General features: G+C 31.6%; 1 protein-coding gene across 4 annotated transcripts; it reads left to right on the top strand.

Annotated features, from left to right (window-relative positions):
• The first annotated feature begins 10,033 nt into the window (after positions 1–10,033).
• LOC124831763 (dolichol-phosphate mannose synthase subunit 3-like) lies at positions 10,034–15,906 on the top strand. 4 transcript variants are annotated; one of them, XM_088108166.1, is made up of 4 exons: positions 10,034–10,445; positions 13,564–13,673; positions 13,956–14,063; positions 15,482–15,906. In XM_088108166.1, exons 2-4 carry the CDS (start codon positions 13,572–13,574, stop codon positions 15,539–15,541), a joined length of 270 nt encoding a protein of 89 aa, XP_087964292.1. In that variant the 5' UTR covers positions 10,034–10,445; positions 13,564–13,571; the 3' UTR covers positions 15,542–15,906. The 4 variants fall into 4 exon arrangements, with proteins under 4 accessions (XP_087964292.1, XP_087964290.1, XP_047161798.1 ...); XM_088108164.1 differs by having other exon boundaries at positions 10,035–10,445; positions 13,558–13,673; XM_047305842.2 differs by having other exon boundaries at positions 10,036–10,445; positions 13,538–13,673.
• The last annotated feature ends 114 nt before the right edge of the window (positions 15,907–16,020 follow it).

Raw genomic sequence — 16,020 nt, 5'->3', positions numbered from 1 at the left:
AAAATAAATAAATGTTTATTCAAGTCATATTCGAAATTCTTTAAATATTTGTTTAAAAGAATAGTGGATTATTTTATATCATTTTAATTTTGATTAAGCATGTTACACTTCTTCAAGACATATTTGAAAAAATCAAACACTTATTTAAATAAGTGTTAGATTGCTCTTAATGTTGACCTTTTCAAACATATCTCTTAAAAGTGTGGGTGTTACGATAATTTCAGTTATAATATTATATTATTCTTAATTTGGTTGACTTCGAATATAAAACTTTAGTGTTGAAATACATAGATCATGAAATAATCTTAGAACGGTATTGTACAATACTTATTTTTTTGACATTTCACATATTTTGAGTTTGACAAGAAAAAACTAATCTTATAATTTTTCCTTACTTTTTCACAAATAAGAGGAAACATCCATAATGATAAGTTCATTTTACACTTCAAGTGTAAGTTTACTCGAAAATTATGAGAATGAGAATCTTTCAAATAAATTACGGGCCATATGTAGGTCGTGTGTCAACCACATGATTTCTCTAATGAAATTGTGTCCATGGTTGATTAATTTAGGTTTGGATTATGAAAAGTACAAGTCATGTTATATGAGTATGGTTTTAGCATGTAAGGAAAACTATTGAAGTCATGTGCATGCATAACGACTTCCATTTAAAAATTGTAAAATTAGAAATCATGTACCAAAGACATGACTTCTTTAAAAACACGTAATGACGAAGTTGTGCTTTAGCCTAACGACTTTCAATCGAAATTTATAAATTTGAAATTGTGCAAGTATAAGGAAATTCTCTTACTTTATCCATGTGCTTCAAGTAATTTTCTATTGCTTTACTTTCTTTTTCATCAAATTGGTCCTCTAAATTCATCATAGCTTTTCTTAAAGGTTCCATAGTTGGGAAATTCTTTTTAGCATTCCAACATGCTTCATCCAAAACATTTATCTTAAAGCAATCTTTCTTCTGAATTGGATCTTTTAAATCCTCAAAGACATTGAAATTCACTTATTTATCTTGTACTTTTACCTTTAACTTGTCATTGTCTACATTTATGATCACCCTTGTTGCTTTCATGAATGACCTTCCTAGAATCAAAGGTACTTCAACATCTTCTTCTATATCCATGGTTATAAAATCTACTCAAAAAGTATAATTTATCTACCTTGACCAATACATCTTCCACCACACCATATGGATGTTTAACAGGCTTGTCAACTAGTTGTAGGGTGATCCTTCTTGATTAAAGTTCCACATCTCCAATTCTTTTGAGCATGGATAAGGGCTTCAAATTGATAATTGGCCCTAAATCCAACAATGTTTTTCCTACTATCAAATATCCAATGGTAACAGGCAAAGTGAAATTGCCTGCATCACTAGAATTTTAAAGTAATGTTTTTTGTATAATTGCACTACCACCAGCTTCTAACTCCATTATCTCATGTTCAAAAAATTTCTTTTCTTTGTCAATAAATCCTTGATGAACTTGGCATATGTAGGCATTTGTTTCATGCTTAAGTGAAAAGGGATAATGATTTGTAATCATATAATCGTACGTCCTTCTCTATCTTTTTGGATCGGAGCATATGAGTAAGGGAGACTTGTAACAAGATAGCTTCCTCCCCTCCCAAATTTCCTTTCTTCATTGGTACTTATTCTTATAATGTATACATCGAGCTACATACCTATCAGTTTTGGACTCATTAACCATAAATTTATAACCATTATCAATGTGATATTGTTTCACGTATGACAATGTTGCTTCCTTTGAGTTAAAAGACATGCGTTCAATAAGGTAATTTTCAAATAGTTGACCCTATTGAGCCGTTTCTATGGAGTATTAGAATGATGTGGATGTACTAGGAACAATATCTTCCTCATGTTCGATGTCCAAGTTGTCATCCTTTTTCATTGAATTCATCAAAAATATTTAGGATAGTAGGTTCCTCAATGTCATGCAGAGAAGATGCCCAAAAGGGAATCAAAGCCACATCTACTGCTTGTCTGATAATAGAAGGCAAAGAATGAAGCAATTTCCTCAGTGAAGAAGTTTGTGAGACAATAGAATGTAAGAACACACTACCATTCAACAATTGGTTCACTAATATGGTTAATTTGTTAATTTTATTTAAATAAAAAATTGTCAAGTCAAATAAAAAAAAAACCCTAAACCCTAATTTAAGTGAGAAAAATGTAAAATGAAAAACATCTCAGTTTCCACTGAAGTCTGGCCTCCTTCTAACGACTTATGTTAGTTAGAAACCTTAATCACCCCTAATGACTAAACATTCACTTTAAACCCCAACGACCTCATGAGTTATGTTTTAATTCACATGCTACCAAAATATGTGTTGTTCACAAGTATGTCCATGCCCATGTCGCAAATTTCCAATTACATAGTCTTTGGCAGAGATCCTCATTTATTGAACCAAATGATTTTTTATTCTTCTACACCCTTAACATTGTACCATAACATGAATTGGTGCACTCTAAGGGCAACTTTAACGTTGCATGTTGACTCAAAGTACATATAACCAACTTTAGCAGTTGTTCATAAACCACGTGAAGAACCACACTTATGTTGGTTTATCACTATTTAATGGAAAAACTAAAGGCCCCTACCTCTTCCCTTGTCATCACCTGGAATGAAAACATGAACTTCATACAAGTAGTTGGATTATAATAAGATTGAGATGTCACATCAATTACTTTCAACCCATTTAGTCAATTTACATTATTTTGCTTCTAAGGTCCTTTATTATTACCCTAAACCATTTAAAGGTTTGAATTTTCTTTATACTGATTGTTCGTAACATAGCTTTGAGATAATGTGGAATGGATTTTTAAAATCGTAATAGTGATGGATAAGAATGATTTTTAATTTATTTTGCTGAAAAGTTTTGTGGATGTTAATAATTTCAATTTACATGATATAGGCATCATAAATTATGACTCATAATGCAAGACTACTAAATGATATGTCTCTACTATGTTTGCAAAATGAGCATATTACTAAAGATCTCTAGGAAGGAAGGTAATGAAAGAGCCATGAGACTTAGATGACATGAAATTTGACTACTCAAGAATACAATTTTAGTTAATGAGAATGTTAAAAATTTAATCCATCAAGCTGGATTTGGGCAACTTTTAAATTGTATTAACATGGATGTTAACCATTTGTTGGTAACAACATTAGTAGAAAGGTGGAGATTTGAAACTCATACCTTACACTTTCCCTATAGAGAAACAACCATAGCACTTGAGGATGTGGTTGTGCAATTAGGCATTCTTATTGACGGAGAAATGGTGATTAGAGACAGAACTAGAGATCTTCTTGTCTTGTAACCAATGGTTGGGGAATGTGTTGCCAATATTCGACAAAAAGAGGAAATACTATTAAATTATCTTGATTAAATAATACATTCCAAAAATTGTAGGATGATGCAATAATTGTTATTATTGTTCGACATACACAAGCACACATCTTAACATTGATTAGAAGTGTATTAACTTCAAATACATTCGTTACTAGGATACATTTTATGTATTTATTGCTACTAACTTAAAATCTATGTCCAAATTTTAACTGACTTTTGCAATATTAGCATGTCTTTATCGTGCACTAGATCACGACATCAACTTTAACCAAGACAATATATAAGAATGCATGCTTCTTTTGCATTGTTTGGCTTGGGAAAAAACTACATGCATATCTTCACCAATTGAATCTTTAAGTAATGGAGATATTACAACAGGGGTTGTTTTCTCCTAGCAAAAAGATATAATTTTCTTATCATGTCAACTCTTTGAAAATATACTCCCTATCATAAAATTATTTTCACTTCATTGAAAATATGCAACTATCTTTATTTTAGGTGGTCTTGGACGACTCATAGGACCAACCTTGGTTCTACTTCAGCTAGTCAATTTTGTCAAACTTTTGATCAGTTTCATATTAAGAAGGTACTGCACAATGCAAGTAACATATCATTTTATTTTCATTTTAATTTATTTTTCATATTAAATACATTTTAATCCATTTGGCTACGGTTGACTCATTATAAGTGTGACGAAGTAAGCCGATTGATTGTGATTAATATATAACTTGTCCCTCAGGAATCACTTCCTTTAACTTGCTTCACAATGGTTGAATTTCAACAAGTCAATCGGGTCATGCGATAATTTGGGTTTAGACAAAATATTTTGTCAAACACAGTAAACCTCAATCAGGCACACAAAGATGGTATAAGAGGAAAAAAATATAGATATTGGTCATACTACAATGAACGATGGATAACAATGTGGAATGATCAACATAATCGTGTCATTCAAGGAACTTTATTTAACAAAAATGACTATTTGCATGATAGTACACTATACATGCAATGGAACATCGACAACATTATCCATTATATGTCACCTTTTCTACAATCTTTTGACAATAAGGTGAGCTTATTTTTAATTGACTATTTATTTATCAACCATCTTTATTGATCTTAATTAAACCAATATTTATGTTACAATATGATATGCCACAAGAGCCTCCTCAACCTCCTATACAATCCTACCATCACCATGTTGGGACTTCTTCAAAATTTCCTCACGATCCACATCAATATTTTGGTTAGTCTAGTATGGACCAAAGTTAAATGATTAGATATGTGCACCATTAGCCTAACATCCAATCCCACTCCCCCTTCCAACAAGTTCCCTCCTCACACACGATTTCCCCCTTTCACTTAACCTTTGTTGCAGGACCATTACACATGTTCGCCATTTCAAACATGACACCACTATCTGCGCACAATCTAGGATCTTTATCAATGTTTTTTTATCCCCAAGAATGTCTTTCAAGGATCACAAGATATTGTTCACTTTCCTTAAATTGAATAGAGTGAAGAAGACAATAAACACCCTGGCAAAAAACCTCAAAGATATTATAGGAGACAAAAAAGAAGACCTACATGTGACACTAGTGGTCACGTATAAATGTATTTAAAGTATTATGTGATATAAAATTTATTCTATCATGTTAACTACAATCCTATGTCTTTCAATCTTACTACATTCTTTCATTTATCAATTTCTATTTATCAACTCTTATTTATATTAAAATTACATAAATTATACTTCATTCTCATTAAATCACGAATATCTAAATTCAAAACTTATACAAACCTAACTAACAACACATACTACTAGTAAAAAAAACTTTATCAAAACAAAAGTTATTATAACCGCTCACAACTTCTTCATAACAAAAGTCGTTATTGTTGGATAAAAGTTGACAAAAACGCAAACAAAACTTCTTGAGGCGTGTAGTTTCACTGTCCTTAAGGACTTATCCGCGGCGTATTGCGCAATTCTCCCAGGATTGATAAGTGTGAAAAAGAGTTGTTTTTACACTTATAAATGAGCTTAATCTTGTAATTATTCATGTTGTTCCTCATTGAAAAGTTGTAATAGGTAGTAGATTGTTATGTAAAATATTTTACAGGAAAGAGTGTGTTATTTGGACTCTGTCAGCCAATTTTCGCAAAGCGAAAGCCAAACTTTGCACTACCAGAAGAAGGAAATTCGCATAGCGCACCAGTACTCGCTGAGCGAATAACATCAGTTAAAGTGCAGCAATTAAGAAAATTCGCATAGCGCACCAGTACATGTGTGCTGAGCGAATTAATGAAGTTAAGTGACTTTAAATGACGTGACAGAAAGACAGAAACTATCTTCTGACACATGAACAAGGCGAGAAAAATACTGGAGAACTCAGGAGACGATCAGGAGACCTTTCAAGACATCAAGACTTCACTTTCTGCAAGGAATTACTGTAAAGAGTACGTTTGAGATGTTTAGGATAGGCTAAATTTTCTGTTCATTGGAATTGGTTGTATGACGACACATTAATGTAAATTTCCTGTGCAATATATGTTTCTGTTCTTGTTCTTTTCTTGACTTGCTTTTGATTAAACGAAAGTATAATTCTCTTTAAAAGTTCTTTTGTACTGGGAAGTATTTTTAGAAACAAAAACGTAAGAAAAGAAACTAAAAGTAACTACGCTAGGAATAACTTTTGTGCTTTTGGTCATTCTCAACATCTGAATTTAATGCAAAATTATCTGCTGAATTGATTAAGGAATTAATAATTCAATAGATAATTTTAGAACTTGTTTTTAAGGAATTAAACCAAGATACTCTTATGTGAATGCTTGAATAGAGAATCTATGTTGTCCAGGATTTTACTGTAATGTTAGTCAAAGACCAATTCCAGTGATCTTTTATCGTATTTTTCAATCTTAATTTTTTTTTACGTTGTTAATTTCATGCTAATTTCCAAATTGAAATCACAAATGTTATCATCAGTAATTGATCTTGATAAATAATTTTAATTGAATAACGTAACTCAAATTCCCTTGGGAGAACGATACTCTTAACTTAATTCACTGTATTACTTGAACGATTTGGTATACTTGCTAAAACGTTATCAAGGATACAACAGGAACTTCCCATAATATCTCTGAGGATCTTAGAACTAGCAAGGATATCCAAAAAGAGTATAAAATAAACCCATAAATATTTTTAGAAGAGGAAAAGAAGAAAGGAGAATAAAAGAATGATTTTGGTGTGTCTTGGAATGGAGAAGGAGCTCTCTATTTATAGAGCTAGGGAAGAATAAAATCAATAAAATACAATAAAAGCAATAAATAATTTGATCATTGCAACACTTAAAAATTTGACCGTTGCTAATTAATAAAAATATTCACGTTATCAGTTAATAAGAGAATATTAACGTTGTAAAACGTTTCAACACCAACATTTAACTTTTGCAATATTTAGAATTATAATTAGCATCAGAAGTTTCTCAATGTATTTGAGATAGTGATAGACTATCTTCCTTCCTTATGATTCTAATACCTAAAATCACATTGGTTTCACCCATGTCTTTCATTTCAAAATTTGATCCTGGAAAACTTAGTTTTTGGAGACTATCTGATTCCATGTGTCAATCATTAGCATGTTGTTCATATATATAAAATATATAATGACATATTCTCTACTTCCAGATTTAGAATATTATCAATATCATTAGGTGAAAAGCCAAATTTATTTCTTCAAGTAGTTAAATAAAATTACCTACACCCCCATAGTTTTAAAATATTTAAGATTGGTAAACGAGAAAATACCTGGTTGTGCTTCTCTCATTTGTAGGTAAAGTATACGAAAAATTACTCAAGTACCTCATCTTTTTATTTCTTTTTCTTTCTCTGGAGAAAAAAAATCTTCTCCACCTTTCCTCAAACATTACAAAGGCATGACACATGAAAATTAGGGTTCATCATCCTAACTCCAACGAACTCTAAGTTGTCGCCTCGTCTCCCTCTTCTTCATCCTCATCCACGGTCCTGTCTGAGTTCTGGAAACTAAATTTTGATCCTCTGAGATTGAGTTGTTGATGTCATCCATAAGTCCTTAAGATTGTTGGATAAAAGTTGACAAAAACACAAACAAAACTTCCTGAGACGTGTAGATTCACTGTCTTTAAGGGAAAAATAAAATCAATAAAAGCAATAAATAATTTGACCGTTGCCGCACTTAAAAATTTGACGTTGCTAATTAATAAAAATATTAACGTTGCCAGCTAATAAAAGAATATTGACATTGTAAAACATTTCAACACCAACATTTAACTTTTGCAATATTATAACAGTTATCACCCGTCACGTTTTCCAATTTATAGGATGCAATTGAAAGTAGTTATAAAGAAACACAATTTCTTTATCATTAGCCTTGTATGGAAGTCATTCAGTTTGTGTATGGTTTCAAATTTTAAAATTTTTAATTGGAAGTTGTTTGATTCTCTCTTGACTTCAGTATAATCATATGCATATTAAAGTCGTGCTCTCACCACACGATTTCACCTTTTTATAACTCTAGCATGAAGTCGTTGGTATTGTTACAATTTCAATTTAAAAGTTGGGTGTCTATCACAAATTGACCCTAATTTATTTAATAGTTCACTAGTAGAAAAATAACGTATAACGTCACGCGTTCAACGTCCAACCACTCAATAACCAACATTAAAAATGAACGGTGATATTTTTGTAAATAAATGAAATTATTAAACGTCGTTTAGAATTGTAATTCAACGCAAAAAAAATATAAAACGTTGAATGACTTTTAAATTCAACGTCAAAAGGTTAGTGAATTCAATAAAAATTTGAGCGGGAGATTGAAAATTCATTCACTTTATCTTAGCGCGCGATACCCTCTTCTCTTGTCAAACTTTTCTCGAACGAAGTTTAACGAACATCACATGTAATTAATTACTTTATGTATATTTTTTTTTTGTTTTAACCGCTTATTTTCGTGCTCTTGTTCTTCATAGGCGCATTCTGCTTTCTCTCTCACTATGACGAAACTTTATTCCGACGAACCCACCTTTTGATGGTTAGTTTTTGTTTTCGTTTTCGTTTTGAAGAATTTATTTGTTGAATTTGTTTGTTGTTTTTTTGTTGAACTTGATTGTTGTTGTTGTTTAGTTGAACTTGTTTGTTGTTGTTGTTTGATTGAACTTGTTTGTTGTTGGTTATTATTGTTTGTTGTTACTACACTACACGTTCATAGTTCATGTTTTATAAAATACCAAAAACTGAAATTTGTTGTTTTTTGTTTGTAGAGTTGTAAAAAAGGACCACAATTAATTAAAAAAACAAAAAAAATTGATTAACGTCGAATATTGACAAAATTCGACGTTAAATAAACGTTCAATTTTTTAAATTCGACGTAAATTTAACTTCTCCTGATATGACGTCGTTTGCGAATTCGTCGTTAAAAATCCAAAATATGCGTCGTTGTACGTGATTTTTGTACTAATAGTTGCTTGTTATTGTATTTTTATTATAAACATGCGTTAATTATATAAAAAAATTAAAAAAAATGAATAATTTGAATAAGAGCAAACTCACATGTCAACTTGATTACTGTTTTTTTAAAGAGTTCTACATGTAAAACTCTCACATTATCATTTCAATATTTTGTGTCTTCTCTCTTTAAAACATTTAAATATTAGCATTCCCCTTTTTAGAAAAACATCTTCTTATTTATACTTTACATTAAATCATATATTTAAAATGAGTATTTATAGAAAGTAAAGATAATTTTGTTTCAAATTATTACTTTTATTTTAAAATCTTTCTTAGTCAAATTTGTTTTATATTTGAGAAACACATTCTTTTTGAAAAATTAAAAATGTTATTGTTTTTGTTACAACTTTTAAATTGGTTGGGGGCTTTTTATTTTTAAATTTGCAATCTTTTCTTGTGCACAAACACCACTGTCTAAAAAATATAGCAAAAATATGTTTGTGAAATAGATATTTTGAATTTACTTTTAATTTATTTGTCTCTGGAGAAATTAGATACATCATCATCTAATACATCATTTTTTGGTTGGTGTATTATTTGATGCACTAATATGGTATCATTTAAAACAATTAATTTATTCCTAGAATATGGTTTAATGAGAATATTTGCTTAAAATCCTAAGAGAGTTATTAAAAATCTTGTCATTCACTTGACCAATTTCATGTGTTTGTTCTATAGCGTAAGGCAAGATTATATTTGAAGTTCAATGAAAAAATATATTAAGATTGTTGTAGATATTTGAAGTTCAATGAAGCTACTTTAGTTATTTGAAGGGATTAAATACACATTCAATTATAAGGATTTCATAAAGTGGTCAGTTAAAACAAAGTCAAAATTTATAATTAAGAAAATTAAATAAAAAAGAAACTTTAGAATTTTAGTAACAATTTATTTTCAAGAAAATATTCTCTTTTTATTTAAATTTAAATGTGAATGTTTGTACTCACCTTAATTATAATCTCATGTGTGTTTGTCTGTACCTGTGTTTGAATTTGGCTGGGAACAAAAATGAGTTATTTTTATTTTTGCTGTGTTTTTATTTATTTTTGCACCAGACTTGGTTTTCTTTTGGGCTAGGCTACGAAGCCCATTAACCAAAGAAGGTAGAAGGATTCAGAAGTTCATTTCTCTTTTCTTCAACCCGTTTCCTCTCTTCTCCTTTCTCTTTTCTTCTCTGCGTTCCCAAACCCTTGGGCAAAGGGGGATTTTTAATGCGTGAGAGAGAGCGGCGTGACGAAGAATCCAATGCTTAGAGGGTTAACGGACAAGAACGAAATTAAGAGAGCGAGGATCAGTTATAAGGAGTAAAGGAGAAGAAGAATCCGTAGTTGGGGGTTTAATTTCTAGGGTTCGAGAATTCAATTTGGGATGATGGAGAGAGCCTATAAATAGGACGAGCAACAGAGGGTTAGGGACACACTGACAAAGCATTCTAGAAAATTAAGAGTGAGGGTTCGAGTTGAGTGAGAGACGTGCGGAAATTTGGAGATTGGAAGAAGTGTTGATTTTTCCCGGTATGAGGAGCTACCCTTGCTTGCTTTTAATTGTGGTTTTGGTCTGAATGCGTGGTGAATGATGTTCTGCGGTGCGAATGATTTGTACAATATTCTGATTTTGCTCGTGTCTGATGGGTATGAATTGCTATTATGAATAGCTGCTGAGATAATTTAGAATCAGTAAACATCTGTGTTTGGGTGCAATTAGTTAGGCTTTTTTAAGTCACTTCTTCGTTTCTACACGTGATATATTATATGAGTTGTGTGATGGAGAGTTCTGGAAATTTTTGGTTATTAAGAAATTGCGGTTTGAATGGTTGTTTTAGTTTAAGTTAAAGTTTTTGGTGCATTGTTGTTTCGGGTTGTTAAATTGAGTTTCCTTTGGGTTTTTAAACATGTTGAAATTCTAGGCTGATGAGTTTATATGATGTATGTGTTTTGGTAACCATTATAATGTTTAAAACTCTGGCAACTTTCTGAGTAGAAAAAAGTTTAATAATGTGTGGCTACTGAAATTAGATGCATATTGGAAGATGAAATATTTGGGTCTGGATGCCTTTTTTATGGAAAAGGTTCAGTAATATAGATTGGTTATTATGACGTTAAGTTGCTGGAATTTATAAAAACTGTTTTTCTTTGAATTCACAGATTGGAAAACTACATGGTGTGGTGTTAATTCTTGATTAGGAAGTTTTGTTAGGCTTTAAAATTGTTGAACGTGCAGTGATGTTTTAGTGATTATCATATATGCTTTTTGGTTCAATTTAAATAGTCAGAGCAATTTTTAAGTTTATGAAAATCCAGCCAGAAAAGAATTGACGTAAGTTACATTTTTAAAACTAAGATAGTTCAATGTTATTTTAATGTTAATTTGGTTGATGGGTGAATGAATGTGGTAAGCTTGGAGATAATTGCATATGTATATTTAAGTGTTATATGTATGTGAATATATGCTCCCGAATTGAAGTGTATAATTGCTAGAAATGGCATGTTAGGGGTATATTATTGGGAGTAATGCAGGGATTGAAATTAGATGAAAATGAGATGTTGGAAAAATCTGATACATAATTTTAGGATGATATAAATGACAAAATATATAATCTTCGTTATGCTAAGATGGATTGGGAAGTTTATATTGGTTAAAGCTGAAATCTTGTAATCTCACCTTGCTTTGAAACTTAATAACATATTAAGCTTCTTTATGTCTGGAATTTGAGGTTCAGAATGTAAGGATATTAGAATATTGATTTGAATTGAATTGGGTCATATAAACTTTAATAAAGATAGAGTTAATCATGATGGGAAGGGTTTATGGAATATAGGAGTTAGAGTTGTATGTTTATATGCTGAAAGTGAGGGCTGGAATGTTTGGGTCATGGGAAAGAATTACTGCATGTTTAAGTTACTGGTATATGCATAGGAGTGCAAAGTGTGAACATTGATTCTATGATCTGGAATGGATTCTCTTTGTTTAGCATTGTAGTGATTATTTCAAGATACTTGTATGAGTTCCATAAGTTCTGACGTTCATATAAATGCTTAGAGTTTTCTAGAGATTATGTTTGAACTGGGATGTTCTGGAAATCAGAAAAGGGTATATAATTTCGTAAAATAGTGTTTGACGTGGGCACTGAGTGCATGTATATTGTTGAATAATTGATGATATTTGGGATGGTGGATTTTGCAATCATTGGATATGGTATATTGCTGTATAAATGAATTGGATGTGTTCTTGTTATGATAAATGATTATATAATGCTTGATGTGTTCAAGTAGTGGTCTAGGTTGCTAGTTTCATACCCTTAATTGTTTGGGTCTTCTTATATCATTGTGACAACGATAATTTTGTGTGACCGTAATAGTTTGTGACATGTTTGTCTGTGTGACTGGAAGTTAAGGGTATTGGACCTAAGCAATCTTAGTCTGTGTGACCTTAGACCACTAAGGGTAAGTTTTGGGTGAATGCTAATGTTTGTGACAATTTGATTATTATACTTTGGGATTATATATGCTTTGTGCTTGTTCAATTAGCTCACCCATATTTTTGTGTGCTTGTTGCGATGACTGTATGACGTGTGTGTTATACGGAAGTAGATAGGAATGCAGATGATTATGGAACTGTGTAGTTGACGAGAGAGGAGATAACATTTGGGAGCACTAAAGAATTATTAAAGTTTTAGTTGTGAAATAAATTTTATCAAATGTAATTGACTTTATTTGAACTTGAGTTATGGATATTTATGTTTTATAGTTGGTTGGAATAAATTAAGCTATCTTGAAAATTTCAATGTTGTCTTTACGAAAATTTAGATGTTGATATGTCGAAGTGACTCCTAGAGTTGGGACGTTACAATCAAACACTAACTTTTAGAAGTTGTGTGTGTGCACATGTACTTGTGTTTAACATTTAAGATTCTTAATTCATGATATCATTCTTCAGATCAATAAATGAAGCATCTTGTGAAGTTTTTGGCATCAGTAATGGCCATTATAGTGTAATGAATTTAAGTGTTTAGGATAAGCTGTCATAACTAATAACCATCATTAATGTTTTCTTTATTTAGGAATTAATACCATTCTGAATATGATGTAAACCTCTGTTTTGAATCGATTCATTTGATGTGCAGTGAATTTTGTCTTCTTGGTTTCCTTGATCTTGCGACATGAATTTTTAGTTGGTACGTCTGTACCTGATACTTCCAAGTGATGCTGGAAAATTGCGCAAGGGTTTTGAGTTGCAATGAAATGAATTTCATGGAGATTCCACCTGATGGAAGTGATAAATAGTTTTTAATTCAATTAAGTAGACATGTAGGGTTTGGTATCCTCATGAATGTGATTACATTTGATTCTTTATTTTGACCCGGGCCTGGTTGAGGTATTAAATGATGAAATGTTGTATGTACTTGCGTTTTTAGCTGTGATTGCATTGATTTACAGATTGTTAATAAGTTTTAACTTCTAAGGCTATACCAGCATTTTGAATACATTTGATGTGTGAATGCTTTATGTAATGAATTGAATTCCTTCATCCAATTCATTGATTTTGCCTCTTATCTTTTGATATTTGTTTTCTATTTACGCCTGGATTCTCTGGTCTTGATCTCCAGGAATTCTTTATTTGATCTAGTTTCAGATTAATAAATGAAGCATATTGTGAAGATTTTGGCATTGGTAGTAGCCATTACAGTGTTATGGATTGGTCTTTTACAAACTTCGGTGATTTCACATAGCTACACTTGGCTGGTAGGTCTTCATATTATTATATGCTTGATTTTTATTTTTTTTATTTGGTTTTCAGGACAAGATAGTTTTAGGTGGGGAGGCTTTCTGTTTCCAAGGGTGGGAAATGCAGTTGTGTATGTGGATTCCCTATTAAGGGGGATTAGTGGCAACTAAATTCAAACCCCTAAGGCTTTTTAGCAAAGTACTATGATCTTTTCCATTTTCATCAATTGTGTTGTAGTTCTATTGTGTTGAAATCTAATTACATCATGCTGACCATTCCTTGTTCTGTCCTCTGTGCAGCTACCTATATATTTTGTTGTGTCTTTAGGATGTTACGGTCTATTAATGGTTGGAGTTGGTCTGATGAATTTCCCAACCTGTCCCCAAGAAGCTCTGTTGTTGCAGAAGGTATTCTTCTATGTCTTTTGTTCATTTGATATTGCAATGTAAATAAATTTTCTTAGTTTGGGGTTCTATAGTGCCTATGTAACATGCATGTTACATGATGTGTGCTTGTGTAGTTTACTCATTTCACAGCTGTGTGTGTACATAAAAGTTTCTTGACTGAAAGCTTACTATGTTTAATTTCGACACTTATTGTGGATTGAAAATTAAATATTATTGATATTTATCAAATTAGACGCTATTGAGGTTTTAAAATTTTATAATAAAAGGATGTGTTCTCTTATAATATTACATAGGACTACTAAAAGATGAGTGAAGTCTTAAAAATTAACAACCACACAAACAAACCTGTCATATTCCTGAGTGTCAACGAAGTCATCTCAAAGCAAACCTGTTTTCCACCTGCATTTTACTCTTTGGACCTTATAACTTTGTAGTTTTAAATTGCAATTGTTATGTTTGAAATGTTTGAAGACTCCACTCTTAGTTTAAAGCATGTGATGTGTGTCTCAGTTGTTCTAATTTCATAGGGACTTAGTGGCTGTGTCATTTACCACTGGAGTCGGTAGAATTCTATCATCAAGATCCTTTCCCTCAGATTTATCATTTTTATTCGAAAAGAAATTCTAGGTGTAGAATCGGGAGTGGTTATGGGACTGGTAGAATGATACTTTTGTAAATCCAATGTAATCACAAAAATTTCTAATATTTCTTATCCGGCATACTGCAGACCTAGTATGAGCATATCCCTCTTGCTTTGTTATGGCGATCTACATCGCATTGTCAAGGATCATCATCCTCATTATCAGTGAACAACAACACTCTGTCACTGATATATAGAGTCTGCAATTGTTCCATGTCTAGCTTCGATTATTCTATTAAAAAGTAATACAGGATTTTTGTGTGGGTCATCAAATGAACCAACCACCCAAGCTTAAGCTGTTCTTAGGTAGAATATTTTTGCTTCTCCAACTTACGTAATCATCAATGAAGGTTATTTTAATGTCCCCCATGCGTTTGTGAATTTAGTTGGCACTCTTACTATATGCTAATGGATAGTAAATGTCATCAGCTAAATAGAAACCTGAATTTTCTAACACGAGGAATGCTAGCACCAAATTACGAGTGCTTTTCTGCCTGCTCTCCCTCTTCCTTATTTGCACTGCATCGACTATAAGAAAATGATTTTGCCTCCACAAATCTAAACTCTATTAATTAAAGTCCTATTGTCATTATGGTCGTTATGCACCTACTAGTTTTATTCTCCTAAATGCCCTTTTAAGGAGTCCGGTATAGGTAATCATTATGGCTTGATTATAGTAGATTCATGTTGGATTCATGATGTGGAAAAATTAGTCATTGTTCCTAGTTAGAATGATTGTGGCATGTCGGAGAAGAGTGTTGATTTTTCTTCTTTTCAGGACATTGTTGAGGCCAAGGAATATTTGAAACAAAAAGGAGTTGATCTTACTCTCGACTGATGTGGTTGATGCGGTTTCAGATCTAACGAGATGTTCTGAATAGGCTGCTGACAAATACCCGATTCAGAGTTGTGAAAGATTTTTCATTTAACTTCATACACAACAAATTACTAATGTGGAAACCGCCTTCGATTTTGGCAAATGTACATGAACTCTTTATACAATCAATGGATAGCTTTTTTTCTGTCAGTATTCTTTTATTTTAATTTTGATTGCAAATTTTTAGCCTTTGAGAACATTGGAGAACATTGTGTATTTAAACAATGGTTCCTCAAGATATGATGATAGGAAGATCGGAGAACATTGTGTATTTCAACAATGGTTACTCATGATATGATGATTGAGTTGAATGTTTAGTTTTTAAACTTGATGTGAATTTGGAAATTTGTTTTTGTGTAAATTTTGATATACTTTTGTTCTAATTTAAATGGTATTTCAGGTTAATATTTAAGTTAAAATGTAATAAATCATGCGAAGAA

The sequence above is a fragment of the Vigna umbellata genome, chromosome 3 (genome assembly GCF_029865625.1).
Source record: "Vigna umbellata cultivar VRB3 chromosome 3, Vumbellata_1.0, whole genome shotgun sequence".
In the NCBI taxonomy this organism is placed as follows: domain Eukaryota; kingdom Viridiplantae; phylum Streptophyta; class Magnoliopsida; order Fabales; family Fabaceae; genus Vigna; species Vigna umbellata.
This window is presented reverse-complemented; position numbering and strand designations above follow the sequence as displayed.